Below are 15,523 nucleotides of genomic sequence, written 5' to 3'. Positions count from 1 at the left end.
TGATCAATCAGTAAACAAAATATGGCATGTTCATATAATGGAATATTATTCAGCAATAAAATGAAGCACTGTTACACCCTACAATATGAATGAGCCTTGAAAACATGATGCTAAGGGAAAGAAGCCAATCACAAAGCTGCATAGTGTATGATTCCATTTCTATGAAGTGTACAGAATAGGCAAATGCGTAGAGACTGAATGTAGATTCATGGTTTTCAAGGGTTGAAGGAAGAAATAAGGACTTATCACTAATAAGCTAAGTATGGGGTTTCTTTTAGGGTTAAAAATGTTCTGGAATTAGACAGTGGTCATACTTGTACAACTCTGTGAGTATACTAAAAACCCACTGAATTGTACCCTTTGAAATTAAGGGTGAATTTTATGGTAGGTAAATTTTATCTCAATAAAGCTATTACTTAAAAAAGTCCATGACACACCATTTGTCATTTCTCAAGGAATATATCTGAATCCCACATGCTAAAAGCTGCTGTTTGGGAGCAAGTGACTGGTGAGTGAACCTAGCTATCTGTCCACCATCCCCATCTCAATGCAATTTCATTGTTCTCTACTTATTGATGTTTACCTAAGAACTCCTGTGAAATAATAAAAACTTGTTTCTCTCAAGAAAGATGGCAACAAATAAGAGAGAATTCTTTGCTGAACTTCGAACATGGAGTTTAATTGTGGTGTAAGAATCGGTATAGCAAATCTGGATTTCACTAATGCCAGAAGATTGCACAAACATTTCTTTGAGGATTTAGGGATTCATAAAGGTAGCCCTATGCTAATGAACTTTGGGGGACTAGGGTAGTATAGAAAGAGAAATATCTCTAAAAACTCATTTGAAAGTCATTCCATGTAAAGCATCAGAAGTAAACATGTGAAACTAAATGAATTCAATGGAACAGTTTTTCTAGGAAGATGCTCTAGTTCTTCCAGCTCCCAATTGCTTGAATAAACTTATACAACACTACAAACCTTCAATGCAGAGAGCCCAATCATGGTGGCAAATCTGGGACTTACAATTAAAGTCAGGCCACAGTTCAGGGGATTCTCATTCCCTTTTGCCCATGGACTGAGGAGAATGACTTGCCCAAGATCACCAGGAGATCCGAGCACAGCCCTCGGAAACGCTGACTTCCTCAATCCACCATTGTGAACTCCCCCTCCACAAGGCCCTCCATGCAATCAAGGCCTTACATACCTTCAGGAATTTGATTTGAAGCAAAAGAATTATTTGGAATCACTGGTTTACGACAGACAGGATTATTTATTCTGGTCCCAGAGGATACTGGCAGAAAGTTCACAGGAGGGACACTGTACTTGTGATGGGTATTTGTCAGTAAATTGACTATTTCTGATTCTTCCTCTAAAAGGGTTATCAAAGAATACACAACAGGTTCTGAAGTTTCTGCAAATGTCAAGGCCTTGCCATAAAGGAACTCAGAAATATGTAAACGACAAGCCAGAGGTAGATTCTCATTGGTGGAATAAAATGCCACAAGAGGAGCTTGGTAAGGGTATTTGTGGTCTTTAGAAAATCGAATTTCGAGTTCATATAAAAAAGAGGCATCTTCGTGGGCATTAAGATGAGAATCATCTACAATTCTTTCCGCTCTTCCGACAATCTGATTTGGGGGCACTTCATGTTTGAATTTGCATCTTGATCCAAATTTACAATTTCCTTTGAGGTAAAATTTACAGACTTCAAGTGTAGCGTCCTGTGTATTTTTGGTACTTTCCCTTTGCTTGGATTTGCAGAATTTACTCGTCAAGTACTCCAGTTCTAATCCAATGGTCCAGACTCGGTTCTGAATTCTTTCTATAAATTTCTCTCCACAGATGGACTTGAGAGCAAATGCCTCTTCCTGACGCTGTTCCACACACTCATCCAAGCTGACATGGGCAACTGCCTCCGAGCTCTTCATCTTCTCCCCAAATGTCTCTGAAAAACACTGTGTGAGCAGATGTTCTAGTGATGCCCCGACATCTCCGTCACAGAGCCTCAGGGCTGCCTGACAGCGCTCGGTGTCGAAGCCGTACCTACCAAGTGTGGAATGTGACAAAAATATTAAGTAGTAGCAAGTCACAGAAGTGAAATTCATTTATATATGTTTGTATGAAGGTATAACCATATATAGGTAGGATCTGTATTTTGAAAAAGTATCTCTGGTAATACTCCCTAATCACCTTGTTCCGAAAGAGAAGATATTAGACATGTATCATGCACGGCCACAACCCACACACTAGCAAAGTACTCCGGAGGGTTTATAGTATGATTTCAGTCGCTTCACTTCTCCCCTAACTCCCATCAATGTTGAAAGCAATCACCTGGAAAGCTTCTGCACTGCAAATGTTGAGACGGTAAACTCTGGACTCTGAGGCTCCACTGGGCCTGAGCCAGCATATTCCAAAGGGTCACAGTCAGGAACAAGGGAAGCTTCTCGTCCAGCAGACCAGTACTGTTCATCATCACACTCAGGCTCATCATCTTCCTCCTCCCCGGAAATGCCTCTTCTGCCAAAGGTAATATATTTTACATTAGATACTAATTTCCATGTACTTCAAAGAATAAATAAGCAAGAGTCTAAGAATTTAGTTCAAGGAGCCAAAGGACCTAGGATCCTAACAATTTTTTTTGTTTGTTTGTTTGTTTTTTTTAGGATCCTAACTCTTCTTTAGTCACTGATTTATACTTTTATTGATCTATTCATTTATATCCTGGCAATTAATATTCACCAGGCATTTATGACATGCCAGGTACTATGTTAAGGGTTTTATATGGTCTTTCTCTTTAAAAGTCTTCCCACTAATCTGATACTATTAGAATCTCCATTTTTTCAGATGATCAACGAAAACTTAGAGAGGATTAGTAATCGCCAAAGGTTATACAGTAAAGAGCAACCAGAGACTGTTAACCAAGGCAGTCTGACCCCAGAGCCTATATTCTTAACCACGGAAGCCCTGCCTATTCTCTCTCCTCGTTCATAAAAACCATCCCTCATTTTTTGCTTGGCTGCATAACCACCTTTCCTAAATCTAAAGCAGATAAAGAGATTTGTAGATAAGCTGGAGATGGAGCTGTTCGCCACTGTCCACCCATTAATTGTGGCGAATGCCACGAACTGACTTTTTTGACTGAAATCACAAAGCAAAACAGTCAAAGACTCAAAGTTGTTTCTCTTCAACAGATGGTTATAAGAAAGTGTACCCCTAAGCCTTCATCTCATCAACTCGGTATCTGCTCCTACAACAACACCGCTGTTTGTTCACTCCAAGGTTTTATTAAGAAGCCTGTCAATAAAGCAATTACTGAGTCTGTTTCAGCATTGTCCTCGGGAGAAAAGATGAAAAGGCAATTTGTACTGCTCACAGATACTGCAATTGGAACTCACTCTGAAACTGTTGCTTAATAGTTATTCTTGTTATTTCTCTCAGCTCACTTCCAACTAATTACATTGTCACCATAGGATCAGTACTGAAAAGTTGTCCCAAAGACACGTGGGGCCTGCCCACTGCCAACACAGCTTCCTTCACATACGAATTTACTCAAATAAAATGATTTACTCAGATCCAGCATCTGCGTCTTGCTCCTGCAGGTCCCGGAGAAGAGCTTTCACTTTCTCCTGGTTCTCAGAAGTCATGTGCAGGGTCTGAAGGGGCACTTTGGCTTCGGGCTTCCATCTGGGGCGTGCTTCTCCTTTTCTTACGCTACTGTTGCTAGGTCTGCAAAGGACACACTGACTTGGGACCACAACTTTGACACTCACCCCACAGCCCCAACTGGACTGTCAACTACCTCACAAATGATAACAGTGAATGTGAAGAAGTCCTTGTTTTCCACAGTACTTACCAGACTTCATTATCTTGCTGCTGCTGGAAAAAAAACCTGATTAGATACTTAATCATTAAGTCTGGCTTCACTAACTCAAGAATCCTCTGGAAAAACTAATAGTAGGACGACTCCTGCTGGAATAGAGGACTTTCAAAAAAAAAAAAAAAGTGTTACACACAAATATTATTTCATTCTATTTTGGGTACCCAATCTGAAAACAATGAAGGGTCTCATCTTACTTGTGAATATTAGGCCCTGCTTCGGAAATATTTTCCTAAATTATCATTACTTCCTCGTTAAAAATAATAATAATAATAAATACATGTTCACTGGAGAAAGTAGAAAACAGAAGTCATTCTAATTCACATCAATTATTTTCACATTTATAAATAAAACTATACAGTATAATATAATCTTTTATATTTGCTTTATTTCCTTATCAAAATAAAACTGGTATTTCTCTAAGATTAAATATTCTCTTACAATGTATTTTTTTGTCGTTGTTGTTGGTTGTAATGGTGGTTTTTTTGTTTTTTGGGGTTTTTTTTGACAGAGAGAGAGATCACAAGTAGGCAGAGAGTCAGGTGGGCGGGTCGGGGGAGCAGGCTCCCGGCTGAGCACAAGCCCAATGTGGGGCTCAATCCCAGAACCCTGAGATCATGACCTGAGCTGAAGGCAGAGGCTTAACCCACTGAGCCACCCAGGCACCCTCCTACAATGTATTTTTAAGTGGGTACGTATAGATATAGATGTACTGGAATTTACTTCACTCATCTTTCATTGTTAGATTTTAGATTGTTTTAGGGACTCTTTTAAATATTTAAAACAATAATAAATTCTAAAGTTTAACATTATTCACTAAATTTCTTTTTTTCGTTTGGCATGTTTCATTATGAATTTTCACAAATCTAGGAAATGGAAGAATCTTTTTATGTTTAAAATCTCAATTCACAATACTAAGACTTTGAAAAGAACCACACATTTAAACTTGCAACACTGGATAGCAAAGGAGAAAATATAATCGATTATGGTTTTAGCCACTTAGTAATAGTTTCTGAAAAGAAATGTTGCCCCAAGTCTATCATTTCTTCTAACATTCTTTTCTTTCTTTTAAAGTAGGCTCCATGCCCACTGTGATCCTAAAGTCAATCCCTCTGTTTGTACACTGTATCCCAATCTCTCCAGTCTCCTCAAGGAAAGAATTCCAGCACTTGTATTTCCTTCTACATTGTCAGTTCTTCATTCCTCTTGGAGCAGTCCCATCAGCACACACACATCCTCTGTAATTCTACCATCTTAAAAAAACCAAACCAAATTCTCCCCCTCAAACTATTGCCTTATCTCTTCTCCCTCCTCTGCCCTTTATTGTAAAACTCCTCAGAGGGGTTATCTAAATCATTGTTTTTGTCTCCATTTCCTTCCTTTTCTCTCTGACACACACTACAATCAGGGCTTCTCCTCACCGACTATATCAAACAGCTCTTGTCAAGACCTATGCTCTAGATATATAACTCAGTGAGGCCTAAAACCAAAATTACAAGGAGAAAAATCAAACACTACACTAAGAAAATCGTGCCTCATCCTACCACCCATCAAGAGTCTTGAACACTACTGTTACTGAAGCTAAGGTGCAGACATTCACCAGCTGAGGCCTTGGAGTAAAGCTGTGAGGTAAGACCACAATGGCACCACAGAGAAGAGATCCTGTCAGCTCATTTTCTGCTAGGCATATAACTGTCATGCCACCTACAGAAACAGTGTAAGATCTGGCTTGGGATTCACAGAAAAGGGAGATACCAATGAAAAACTGAAATTACCTGATTCTTAGGAAATGGCAGGTGAGGGACATCTGGATTATAAGCCTTTCCATGTCTAAGACAATTTTCTTAGTTAATCTTACCCTGGTGGCCTGCATAACTGCAGTCCTCAATAAAACAGGGGCCTCCAATAATCCTGAATTCAAATGAATAAACACAATATAAAAATTTCCAGCCCATTCCATTGGTTCAAGAAACTCCTGGCGGCCTTCACATGTGCTCTCCAGCAGTCTTAGGGTCATAACTAGATTACATAGCACTTTTGTGGGAATGAAGAAAATGTTGCATCTTCTAGGCCTGCTTAGGGGAAGTGATCATTCCTATGGGGCAGAGGGAGAGCAAATGGGTAAAGGAAATAGAAGGGGACAAACTTTGTAATAAGACAAGTGTGTTCTGGAGATGTAGTGTACAACACAGTGACCATAGTTAAATATGATGTTTTATATATTTGAATTTGGTGAGATAGTTCTTAGAAGTTCGCTCGTATGCAAAATTTAAGAAACAACAACAACAAAAAAATGAACAAAGGGAACAAAGGAACAAAGGAAAACAAAAAGAGACAAGCAGAGAAGCAGACTCTTAAATACATGGAACCAACTGGTGGCTGCCAGAGGGGAGGAGGGTGCCCGGGGATGGGTGAACAGGTGATGGGGATGCAGAGGGCACTGATCTTCATGAGCACCGAGTAACATACAGAATTGTCGAACAATTATTCTGTGTGACTGAAACTACTAAAAGACTGTATATTCATTAGACTTGAATAAAGAAAAAATTCACACCAAAAATAAACAAAGAAACCATAATTATGTAAGGCAATGGCTGTGCAACTAAAGAAATAAAGGTTACCTATGCTACCCACACCGCCAAATCCAGAGGCCAGCTGTGAGTGCACATCTCTCGTGAGCTCTCACAAGCACTCCTTCACGACAAGCATACCCTTCATGGATCCCATCATATCCAACTGGATAATCCCTTTCAGAGCAGCTTTATTTCCTGATTCCAGAAACGAAACTCTCCTAGTTTTCCTCCTACTCCTCTGGCAACTGCTCTCTCCCCTTTGACAGATTCTCCTAATCTCTCTCAGCTATAAAGCCTAGAGTAGCCCAGCCTCCAAGTTCGGACCTCTTCTCTATCTATATAGTCCATCTCACCCAATCTCACAGTTTTAAGCTGCAATCATTTAGAGGACTCATACATTAACTTCTCTAGCTCAGATTTTTCCTCCAGGGTACTTTCTACCTGGCATTTATGGTCCTTATACCTCAAACTTGCTTCTATGAAGACAAGAACACTCTCTTATTCATTGCTCTAATTCTAGTCCCTAACACAGTATGCGGTGCATAGTAGGCGCTCAGTACATACTTGCAGCATGAATGGATGCCCAAGGCTATAAGAACTCCCAGTTACAATGTTTATGTTTTCAAAAAGACGGGAGCTGCATCTAACTCAGAAGTTAGGCTCTTAAGTCAGCAGGTAAAGTGAAAATATACCTTAAAACTCCTCTAGAAATTTCCTAGATTCCTTTTAAAAAAGGGTCAAGTTTGAGAATGATATATTAGCTCTCAGTATGTCCAAAATGATCATTTTTCTTTTAGAACAAAAAAAATTTGTAGACTCTCTGGTTGAATATTAGATGAAGTTCTTGGTTATATTAGAGACTATGTATAAAAATATGTATTTAAGCCCTAAAATCACACACTCAGTGCATCAAGTGGCTGCAACTACAAAAAGCACCTGGAAACTGAGACTGATCGAGGGAACTGTACTTCTTCCATGTCTTGCTCACTGTGGGGCCCAGATTCATTCAGTGGCAAGTTTAAACTATTTAAATGCTATCTGTTTTTCTTTTTTCTTTTTCTGAGTGCAGATAGTTCTTGTATTCATTTAAGTTAAAAGCATGTTTGATGCAGTTAAGCTCTAGCACACACCTATAATTGTATTCATTTAAGTTAAAAGCATGTTTGATGCAGTTAAGCTCTAGCACACACCTATAATCCTTTCTAATTAATATTTAGTTGGGAGTTATTTCACAAAAGAGAGAGAGAGTATATGTGCATGTAGCTTTAAAGAAACCTTTCCATCTCCAAAAATTCCGTGGACAGCTTGCAGACAGTGAGAATTCTCTATCTATGCTATATAAGCTGCAGCAATAAAACCTATACTTTTACTAAATATTCATTAGAATTATCAGAATCTATTCATATTTGAAAGCTGAAGATGAAAGAAGCCTGGATATGACTCTCTCACGGGTCATCACATGAAGCACGAGTGAAGATTTGGCTGATATGTCTGGAAAAGAAATAATTCATCAACTAAAGAGACAGACAGAGAGGACCAACAAGTAGCATTTGGGGGCTTTCAAACTACAATGTGTAAAATAGTCAAAATAATTTTTACTTTTGCCATTTCCAATACTTAGTTTTCTGGTAACATGAGTTACAGCAACAGCATTATATTTGATTCACAGTGGCATGAAAGTTGAAGTTAACTTCAGATTTCGACCTTCCAAAAAAAGCCATTAGGTGTAACCTTTTCTAGAGGCTCCCCAAAAAAGCCACCTGATGGTTAAGTTAGGTGGGAGACTGCAAGGTTTTAAAACAAGAGCTACAATTCACTTGACCAGAATTACTTGGCATTTTCCCCCCTTCCTCTTAGCTCTCCGCTGTCCCACAGGTCAGAAACTGATACTATTTCTATACTTAAATATTAAAAAAGCATAATGACCTGGATGAGCGCCTTGATTCACTGAAGATACAAAAGTCATCGCCATCATCCCAAATTCTACTTGAGGCCTTCCGACTGCCAGCGCTGCCACCACCGCCGCCGCCGCCGCCCCCGTGCGATTTATTGGTGTGACTCCTGCCTCCTCTGGCTCCTCTAGACGACCCTTTCCCACCTCCTTTGCCTGGCTTGCCTTTTCTTCTTACTGAAGAACTCATTTTCACCTGCAAGAGAGAAATTAATACACACATCATAAAACTAGACAAGTATGACAATTCTTTGTCACAGTTATGGACAGAACCCATTACAAAGAAATAAGGAAATGCATGTTTTTGAAAAGGGTCAGTCTAGGGGAAGCATAGATAAATTGTTTAAACAAAAGCTTTACAAGCACATCCCTCTGGGGATTAATATTTATTGAGTTTCTCCGACACAGATTTCTTAACCAGGAATATGTATCAGAAATACCTGCAGAAGTTTCAAAACACACATGCTTAAGCCCCAGTCCTAGATCCTGATTTGGTTAGATTTGGTATATGGCTTAAAAAACTCTAGTTGAAAAGAGATGTTCTTCATGTATTTAATATGTGATTTGATAAACAAAATTTTAATTTACATATATGCTTCCAGAGATACAGTCCTTGTTCAGAGATTTTGCCTGGGTAGAATGAAAGTATAAAGCTTTTGCATGCAAATGAAGTTAAGTTGTTAACCAGCTTAAAATAGAATATTATAACTATAAGATGCTTTATGTAAGCCTCATGGAAACTACAAAGCAAAAATCTACAGTACGTATACAAAAGAGAAAGGAATCAAAGCATACCGCTAGAGAAAACCATCAACTCACAAAGACAGCAGGAGAGAAAAAGGATTTATAAAACACCTAAGAAACGATTAGCAAAATGTCAGTTTTAAGCCCTTACCTATTAGTAATTACCTTACATGTAAAGAGGTTAATTTCTCCAAGCAAAAGACACAAAATGGCCGAAGAGATGAAAAAATAAGACCCAACCATATGCTACCTACAACATAAGTGCTTTGGCTTTTGGGACACCAACTGAAAGTGAAGGGATGGAAAAAGCTATTCCATGCAGATGGAAACCAAAAGAAAGCAGGGACAACTATACTTTTATTGGGCAAAATGTACTTTAAGGCAAAAACTAACAAGGGACAAAGATGGTCATTACATAATGATAAGGGGATTAAATCAAGAGGTTCCAACAATTGTAAATATGCACCCAACACCAAAACACCTAAATATATAAAGCAAAACAGACATAGACCAAAAAGAAAGCAAAAATGAAAATGATACATTAAAATTATAAAATATAGCCAAAGCTATTTATTTATTTCACTTAATTTTATTATTTTTTAAAGATTTTATTTATTTGTCAGAGAGAGGGAGCACAAGCAGGGGGAGGGGCAGAGACAGAGGGAGAAGGAGGCTCTCCACTGAACAAGAAGCCTGATATGGGACTCAGTCCCAGGACCCTGAGATCATGACCTAAGCAGAAAGCGACGTTTAACTCACTGAGGCACCCAGGCGTCCCCAAAGCTAACTTTAAGATATTCTCTTAGACTTGCATATTCCTATAAGAAAATAGTTTTTTAACTCAAGAAGTAATAAGCTACATTAAAAATAAGAAAGTACCTAGGAATAAATTTAACCAAGGAGGCGAAAGAACTGTGCACTGGAAACTAGAAGACATTGATGAAAGAAATCAAAGAAGATACAAATAAATGGAAGGATAGTCTGTGCTTATCGATTGGAAAAATTGACAATTATTAGAATGTCCATACTACCCAAAGTAATCTTCAGATTCAATGTAACCTCTATCAAAATCCCAATGGCATTTTTTGCAGAACTAGAATAAATAATCCTAAAATTTGCACAGAGCCACAAAGACCCTGAATAGCCAAAGCAATCTTGAGAAAGAAGAACTAAGCTGGAGGCATCATAATCCCTGATTTTAAACTATATTATAAAGCTGTGGTAATAAAACAGTATACTATTAGCATAAAAACAGACACACAGATGAATGGAACAGAATAGAGATCCCAGAAACAAATTCATACATATATGGTCAATTAATTCACAATAAAGGGGCCAAGAATAAACAATGAGGAAAGAGGTCAATAAATCGTGTTGGGAAAACTGGACAGCCACATGCAAAAGAATGAAATTAGACTATTATCTTACACCACACACAAAAAATGAACTCGAAATGGATTAAAGACTTGAATGTAAGACTTGAAGCCAAACAACTCCTAGATGAAAATATAGGCAGTAAACTCTTTGATATCAGTGTTGGTGATGAGTTTTTGACTCCAAAATCAAAGGCAACAAAAGCAAAAATGAAAATGTGGGACTACACCAAGCTAAAAAGTTTCTGCAAGCAAAGGGAAACATCAACAAAATGAAAAGGCAACCTACTGAATGGAGAAAGTATTTGCAAATCATGTATCTGATAAGAGATTACTATCTAAAATATATAAAGAGCTCATACAATTCAACAGCAGAAAACCCCAAATGATTCAATTAAAAAACTAGCAGATGATCTGAATACACATTTTTCCAAAGAGAACATATAGATGGCCAACAGGTACATGAAAAGATGCTCAACATCACTAATTATCAGAGAAATACAAACCAAAACCACAAGGAAATACCACCTCACACCTGTGCGAATGGCTATTATCAAAAAGACAAGAAATAACAAGTGTTAGCAAGGATATGGAGAAAAGGGAACTCTTGTGCACTGTTGGTAGGAATGTAAACTGGCATAGCTACTATGGAAAACAGTACAGAGATTCGTCAAAAAATTCAAAATAGAGGGTTCCTGAGTGGCTCAGTTGGTTAAGCAACTGCCTTCGGCTCAGGTCACGGATCCCAGAGTTCTGGGATCGAATCCCGCATGGGGATCACGGCTCCACGAGGAGTCTGCTTCTCCCTCTGACCTTCTTGCCTCTCATGCTCTCTTTCACTGCCTCTCTCTCAAATAAATAAACAAAATCTTAAAAAAAAAATTCAAAATAGAACTATCATACAATTTAATAATTCCACTTCTGGGTGTTTATCAAAGAAAATGAAAATATTAATTCAAAAGCATATACATATGGATATATTCAATGGAATACTATTCAGCCGTAAAAGAGAATGAAATATTGTCATTTGTGACAACAAGGATGGGACACTGAAGGCATTTTGTTAAAGTGAAATTAGTCAGAAAGAGAAAGACAAATACGTATGATCTCACTCAAATGTGGAATTTAAAAACAAAAACAACCAAGCTCACAGATAAAAAGAACAGATTGGTGGTCACCAGAGGTGGTGGGTAGAGGCTGGGTAAAATGGGTAAAGGGGTCAACAGGTACAAACTTCCAGATATAAAATAAATACATTACGGAGATATAATGTACAGCATAGGGACTACAGTAAATAATACTCTATTGCATACTTGATAGCTGCTAAGAGAGTAAATTGTAAAATCCTCATCATAAGAAAAAAAAATTTTTTTGTAACTATGTAAGGTGGTGGATGCTAACTACTAGACTTACTGTGGTGATCATTTCACAATATATACAAATGACATCATTATGTTATATAACTGAAACTAATGTTATATGTCAATTATACCTCAGTTTAAAAAATGATTCAACTATATGCTATTTATTTATCATTTTAAATTCAAAGACACAAATAAATGAAAGGAAACAGATGGTAAAAGATAAATTATGCAAACAGCGACCACAAGAAAGCTGGAGTGACTGTGCTAATATCAGACAAAATAGACTTTAAAGCAAAAAAAATGTTACTAGAAATAAAGAAGGACATTTCATAATGATAAAGGGGCTGATCTATCAGAAAGATATAACAATGATAAATATATATGCACCTAATAACAGAGCACCAAAATACACGAGCCAACAACTGATATAACAAAAAAGAAGACAAAATTTCCTCATGAAGCTTACCTTCCAAAGGGTAAGACATAAATAAATAAACAGATAATGCCAGTTAAATGCTGTACAGAAAAAGAAAAATCCCAAAACTGTTATTTTAAAGACAGTAGTCAGGTAAGGCCTCTGTGAGATCATGTTTGAGCAGGCAACCTGAACAAACTGAGAAAGAGCCATGAAATATTTGTGAAAAGAATATTCCGAGGGGAAGGTGCCAGGTCCAGAACATCTTCAATGCACTGAGCTGGACAAACAGTAAGAAGTTTGATGGGTCCGTACTGAAGTGAGGAGAGCAGATGAGGTCAGAGAGCAGAGAAGGCCAAGAAAAAGCTGGAGACAGGGGGGAGCACTGTGAGGAGAGGCAAGAGAGAAGGGGTTGTTACCTCAATAAAGTGGGCAGGCCACAAAGTTAACGTTGCATTGCCACAGCAAAGATCTGGTTGGGTTTGGTTCTTAAGTTGCAGTTATTGCCAATTTAGTCTAATACTTGACTTTAAAGATTTTATACACAATATTTTTGTTATACATCACAACTTGGCCACCTCTGCTCCAAACAAAAGAATGAATCTTAAAGTGAGCTTATTTCTTTTGGTGATTCATGTATGTACAGAGATTCTGTGATTCCATTTCATACTGTACCATACAGGAATGCTTTGTATAAATGAATTGCTTTTCATTTTAGTATCATTAGTAGTATCATGGTCCCATTACATGCCTATTAACCTCATAAATGTGTCATTAGTTTTTGAGATACCAACTAGGAAATTACTGCAGTTGTTCAGGCAAAGCAAATACAGAAAAAATAGTGCGTTGGACTAGGATGGGAGCAGTAGAGTTGAAAAGTGGTCACAGATTCTGCATGTATTTTAAATATAGATGAATGAGATGAAAAGTATGAGAAAGAAATGTCTACAATTACTGTGAGATTTTTTAGCCTACATAGTGGTGTCATGTGCTCAGAACTGAAATACTGGGGAGGAAAAAATCGGGGAGGGTGTCACAAGTTCATTGGATCTGTTACATTTGAGATGCCAATTAGATACTCACATGGAGACATACTGAAGGTAGTTGAACAAACAAGTCTGCATTAAGGGGAAAGGTAAGATTATTTCATTTAAACCTCTAAAAATCTAGTACGGTAAAGATCAATTTTTACATTTTATAGAAAAGGAGTCTAGAGCACAGATAATTATATGACATGTCTAATGGCACCTAATGTACAGAAGCAAAGTCTGGAGCCAGGGTTTGAAGCAATCTGTCTGACACCAAAGCCAAATTCTTCCTACCGTATCTCCTCCTCCTCACCACACACATGTACCTTGTATCTTCAATTCCTCAATTCAAAGTTTAGTGATAAACAAGACTTCCTTCGATTTGGGCCTGGGTCTTAATTTATAAAGGGGACAACAAGGAGAGATCAATGCCACCAAAAGAAAAGTTTAATGTTATTCACATTTGGCCAGAAAGGAGAGGGGTGTGCCGTGCCACGGCAGGCCAGGTCCATAGGAAGAAGCACCGGTGTCAGTCAGGAGGCACAAAGGAGCCAGGGGAAGGCAAAAGCCACAGCCTTTCTTAGGGTTTCCGCAGGAAAGGCAGGGCAGAGTAAACAGTTTAGGACTGGCCAGTTAAAATAATCCCAGCAGGCTTTGGGGCAGAGCGGCTGTGCTTAGTTGCCTGTGACCTGGCCCTGGGTTGATTTAGGGGGAGGGAGGAATTGGCCTGGGGTGTAAAAATTATGATAAAGGAGGTAGGTGGTGGGGGGTTGGTCTGCATATGAAAGGTGTGTTCACAGGTCAGGGTGAATTAGCTATCCCTAGGAAGGGCAGCTTCTTCCTGGCCAGGTTGGTCCCCATGTGTCAAAACAGAATAAAATACTGGAAAATAAAAAATGATTAATACACATTTCCAACACAAATTTCAAATCCCTTCATTGCAAGTTTCCCGACTCCAGATCTCTTAGATAAGAGAGTATCATAAGAAGCCCAACTACCTCAAATTCTTCTGCAAAAACAGTGGTACTTATACTCACAAAAACTTAGGGTCATTAAAAGCTTAGCAGGAGACGAAAACAATCAGGCAAACTGAAATTCTGTAAAGTTGTGCATCAGTAATTATCTATTACTTCTAGAATTCAGAAAAAGATAAAGGATATACAAATCAGATTCAGCTCAAAAAACACCCAGTCTAGGTAAGTTTGTGTAAGTAAAATACACTAGGAAAAAAGCAAGAAGATGTGCTTTGATTTTTAAAGAGTGGCAACCAGGCCACTCCCCAGCTAGCTTGCCTAAACAAACGAGCAACAACTTGTCTCACACCAACCCAGAAAATGTCAACTTTACAACCGGATGTAAGATCTGCTCTCAAAATGTTGAAGGAAGACTGCGGTACCAATACGACTCACCCCAGATGTCTTCAAGGGAATGAGAATCAGGTTGTATGATCGACATGGATTAAATGTCTCTATTCTATTCCACTTAGCCTGGGAAGATTCCAACTATTTTTCTTCACCGTGGACACAGGGACCTAAGTTTGGCTCGAAGAGGATCCTTTATTTCACACCCAGAACAGGCCCCCAGGAACAGAATCACCAAACAGGGCACTGAAACCTGATCACACACCCTCCCTTCCCAGGCAAACCTCTGACTGACCCCATACATCCAGCTCCACGCAGATACCCACACCTGGTACCTTTCTTCCAGCATATACTCAGTTCCAGACGCCGCCAAGAGACAGGAAAGGAAACCCGAGCCTCTTCAATGCAACCCTTAACCCCTCTCGTAGCTGGAATCAGCTCCCTCGCCTCCAGCCCGGGTACGGACAACCCGGGATCCTGCTAGCCCAGACTCACCCGCCCCAGCCAGCCTGCCTGGATCCCCCCCCACGCCGCCCCTCCGGCCGGATGCTCCTCAGACCCTGACCGCCCCCGGGGAGGGAGGCGGTAGCAGGGTCCGCACACTGACAACCAGGGCGGCGCGCGGACCACGCACACACGCACACATCCCTTGTCCGCGGAAGGGGGAGGCCGTGGCGGGCTCGCAGCGCCGCTTCCCGGGGCGGCTGTCTGGAGGAAGCACCCGGGGCCGAAGGGGTCCCGCCGGGGAGTCGGCACCCACCGCGATCTCACCTGGAGCGGCTCCGCGGCGGCCCAGCTGCGGCAGCACAACCCGCTGCCTTCTGATTGGCTCAGCGT

The 15,523-nt window shown here is 39.5% G+C and overlaps 1 protein-coding gene across 6 annotated transcripts in view; it reads right to left on the bottom strand.

Moving 5' to 3' along the window:
• Window positions 1-15,516, bottom strand: part of DHX57 (DExH-box helicase 57) — a 56,944-nt gene extending 41,428 nt beyond the window's left edge. The window contains exons 1-5 of one of the 6 annotated variants that reach the window (XM_004765517.3): window positions 15,458-15,516; window positions 8,377-8,597; window positions 3,568-3,726; window positions 2,332-2,517; window positions 1,205-2,043 (exon numbers count right to left, since the gene is read on the bottom strand). In XM_004765517.3, the coding sequence (XP_004765574.1) occupies window positions 1,205-2,043; window positions 2,332-2,517; window positions 3,568-3,726; window positions 8,377-8,591 (1,399 nt within the window). In that variant the 5' untranslated portion in view covers window positions 8,592-8,597; window positions 15,458-15,516. The other 5 variants (XM_004765515.3, XM_004765518.3, XM_004765516.3 and 2 more) reach the window with 5 other exon arrangements.
• Between the last annotated feature and the right edge of the window lie 7 nt (window positions 15,517-15,523).

Source organism: Mustela putorius, unplaced genomic scaffold (genome assembly GCF_011764305.1).
Source record: "Mustela putorius furo isolate JIRA1106 unplaced genomic scaffold, ASM1176430v1.1 tig00000281_pilon_pilon_pilon, whole genome shotgun sequence".
Classification (NCBI taxonomy): Eukaryota; Metazoa; Chordata; class Mammalia; order Carnivora; family Mustelidae; genus Mustela; species Mustela putorius.
The sequence above is the reverse complement of the archived record's forward strand: the minus strand, read 5'-3'. Positions and strand labels throughout refer to the sequence as shown.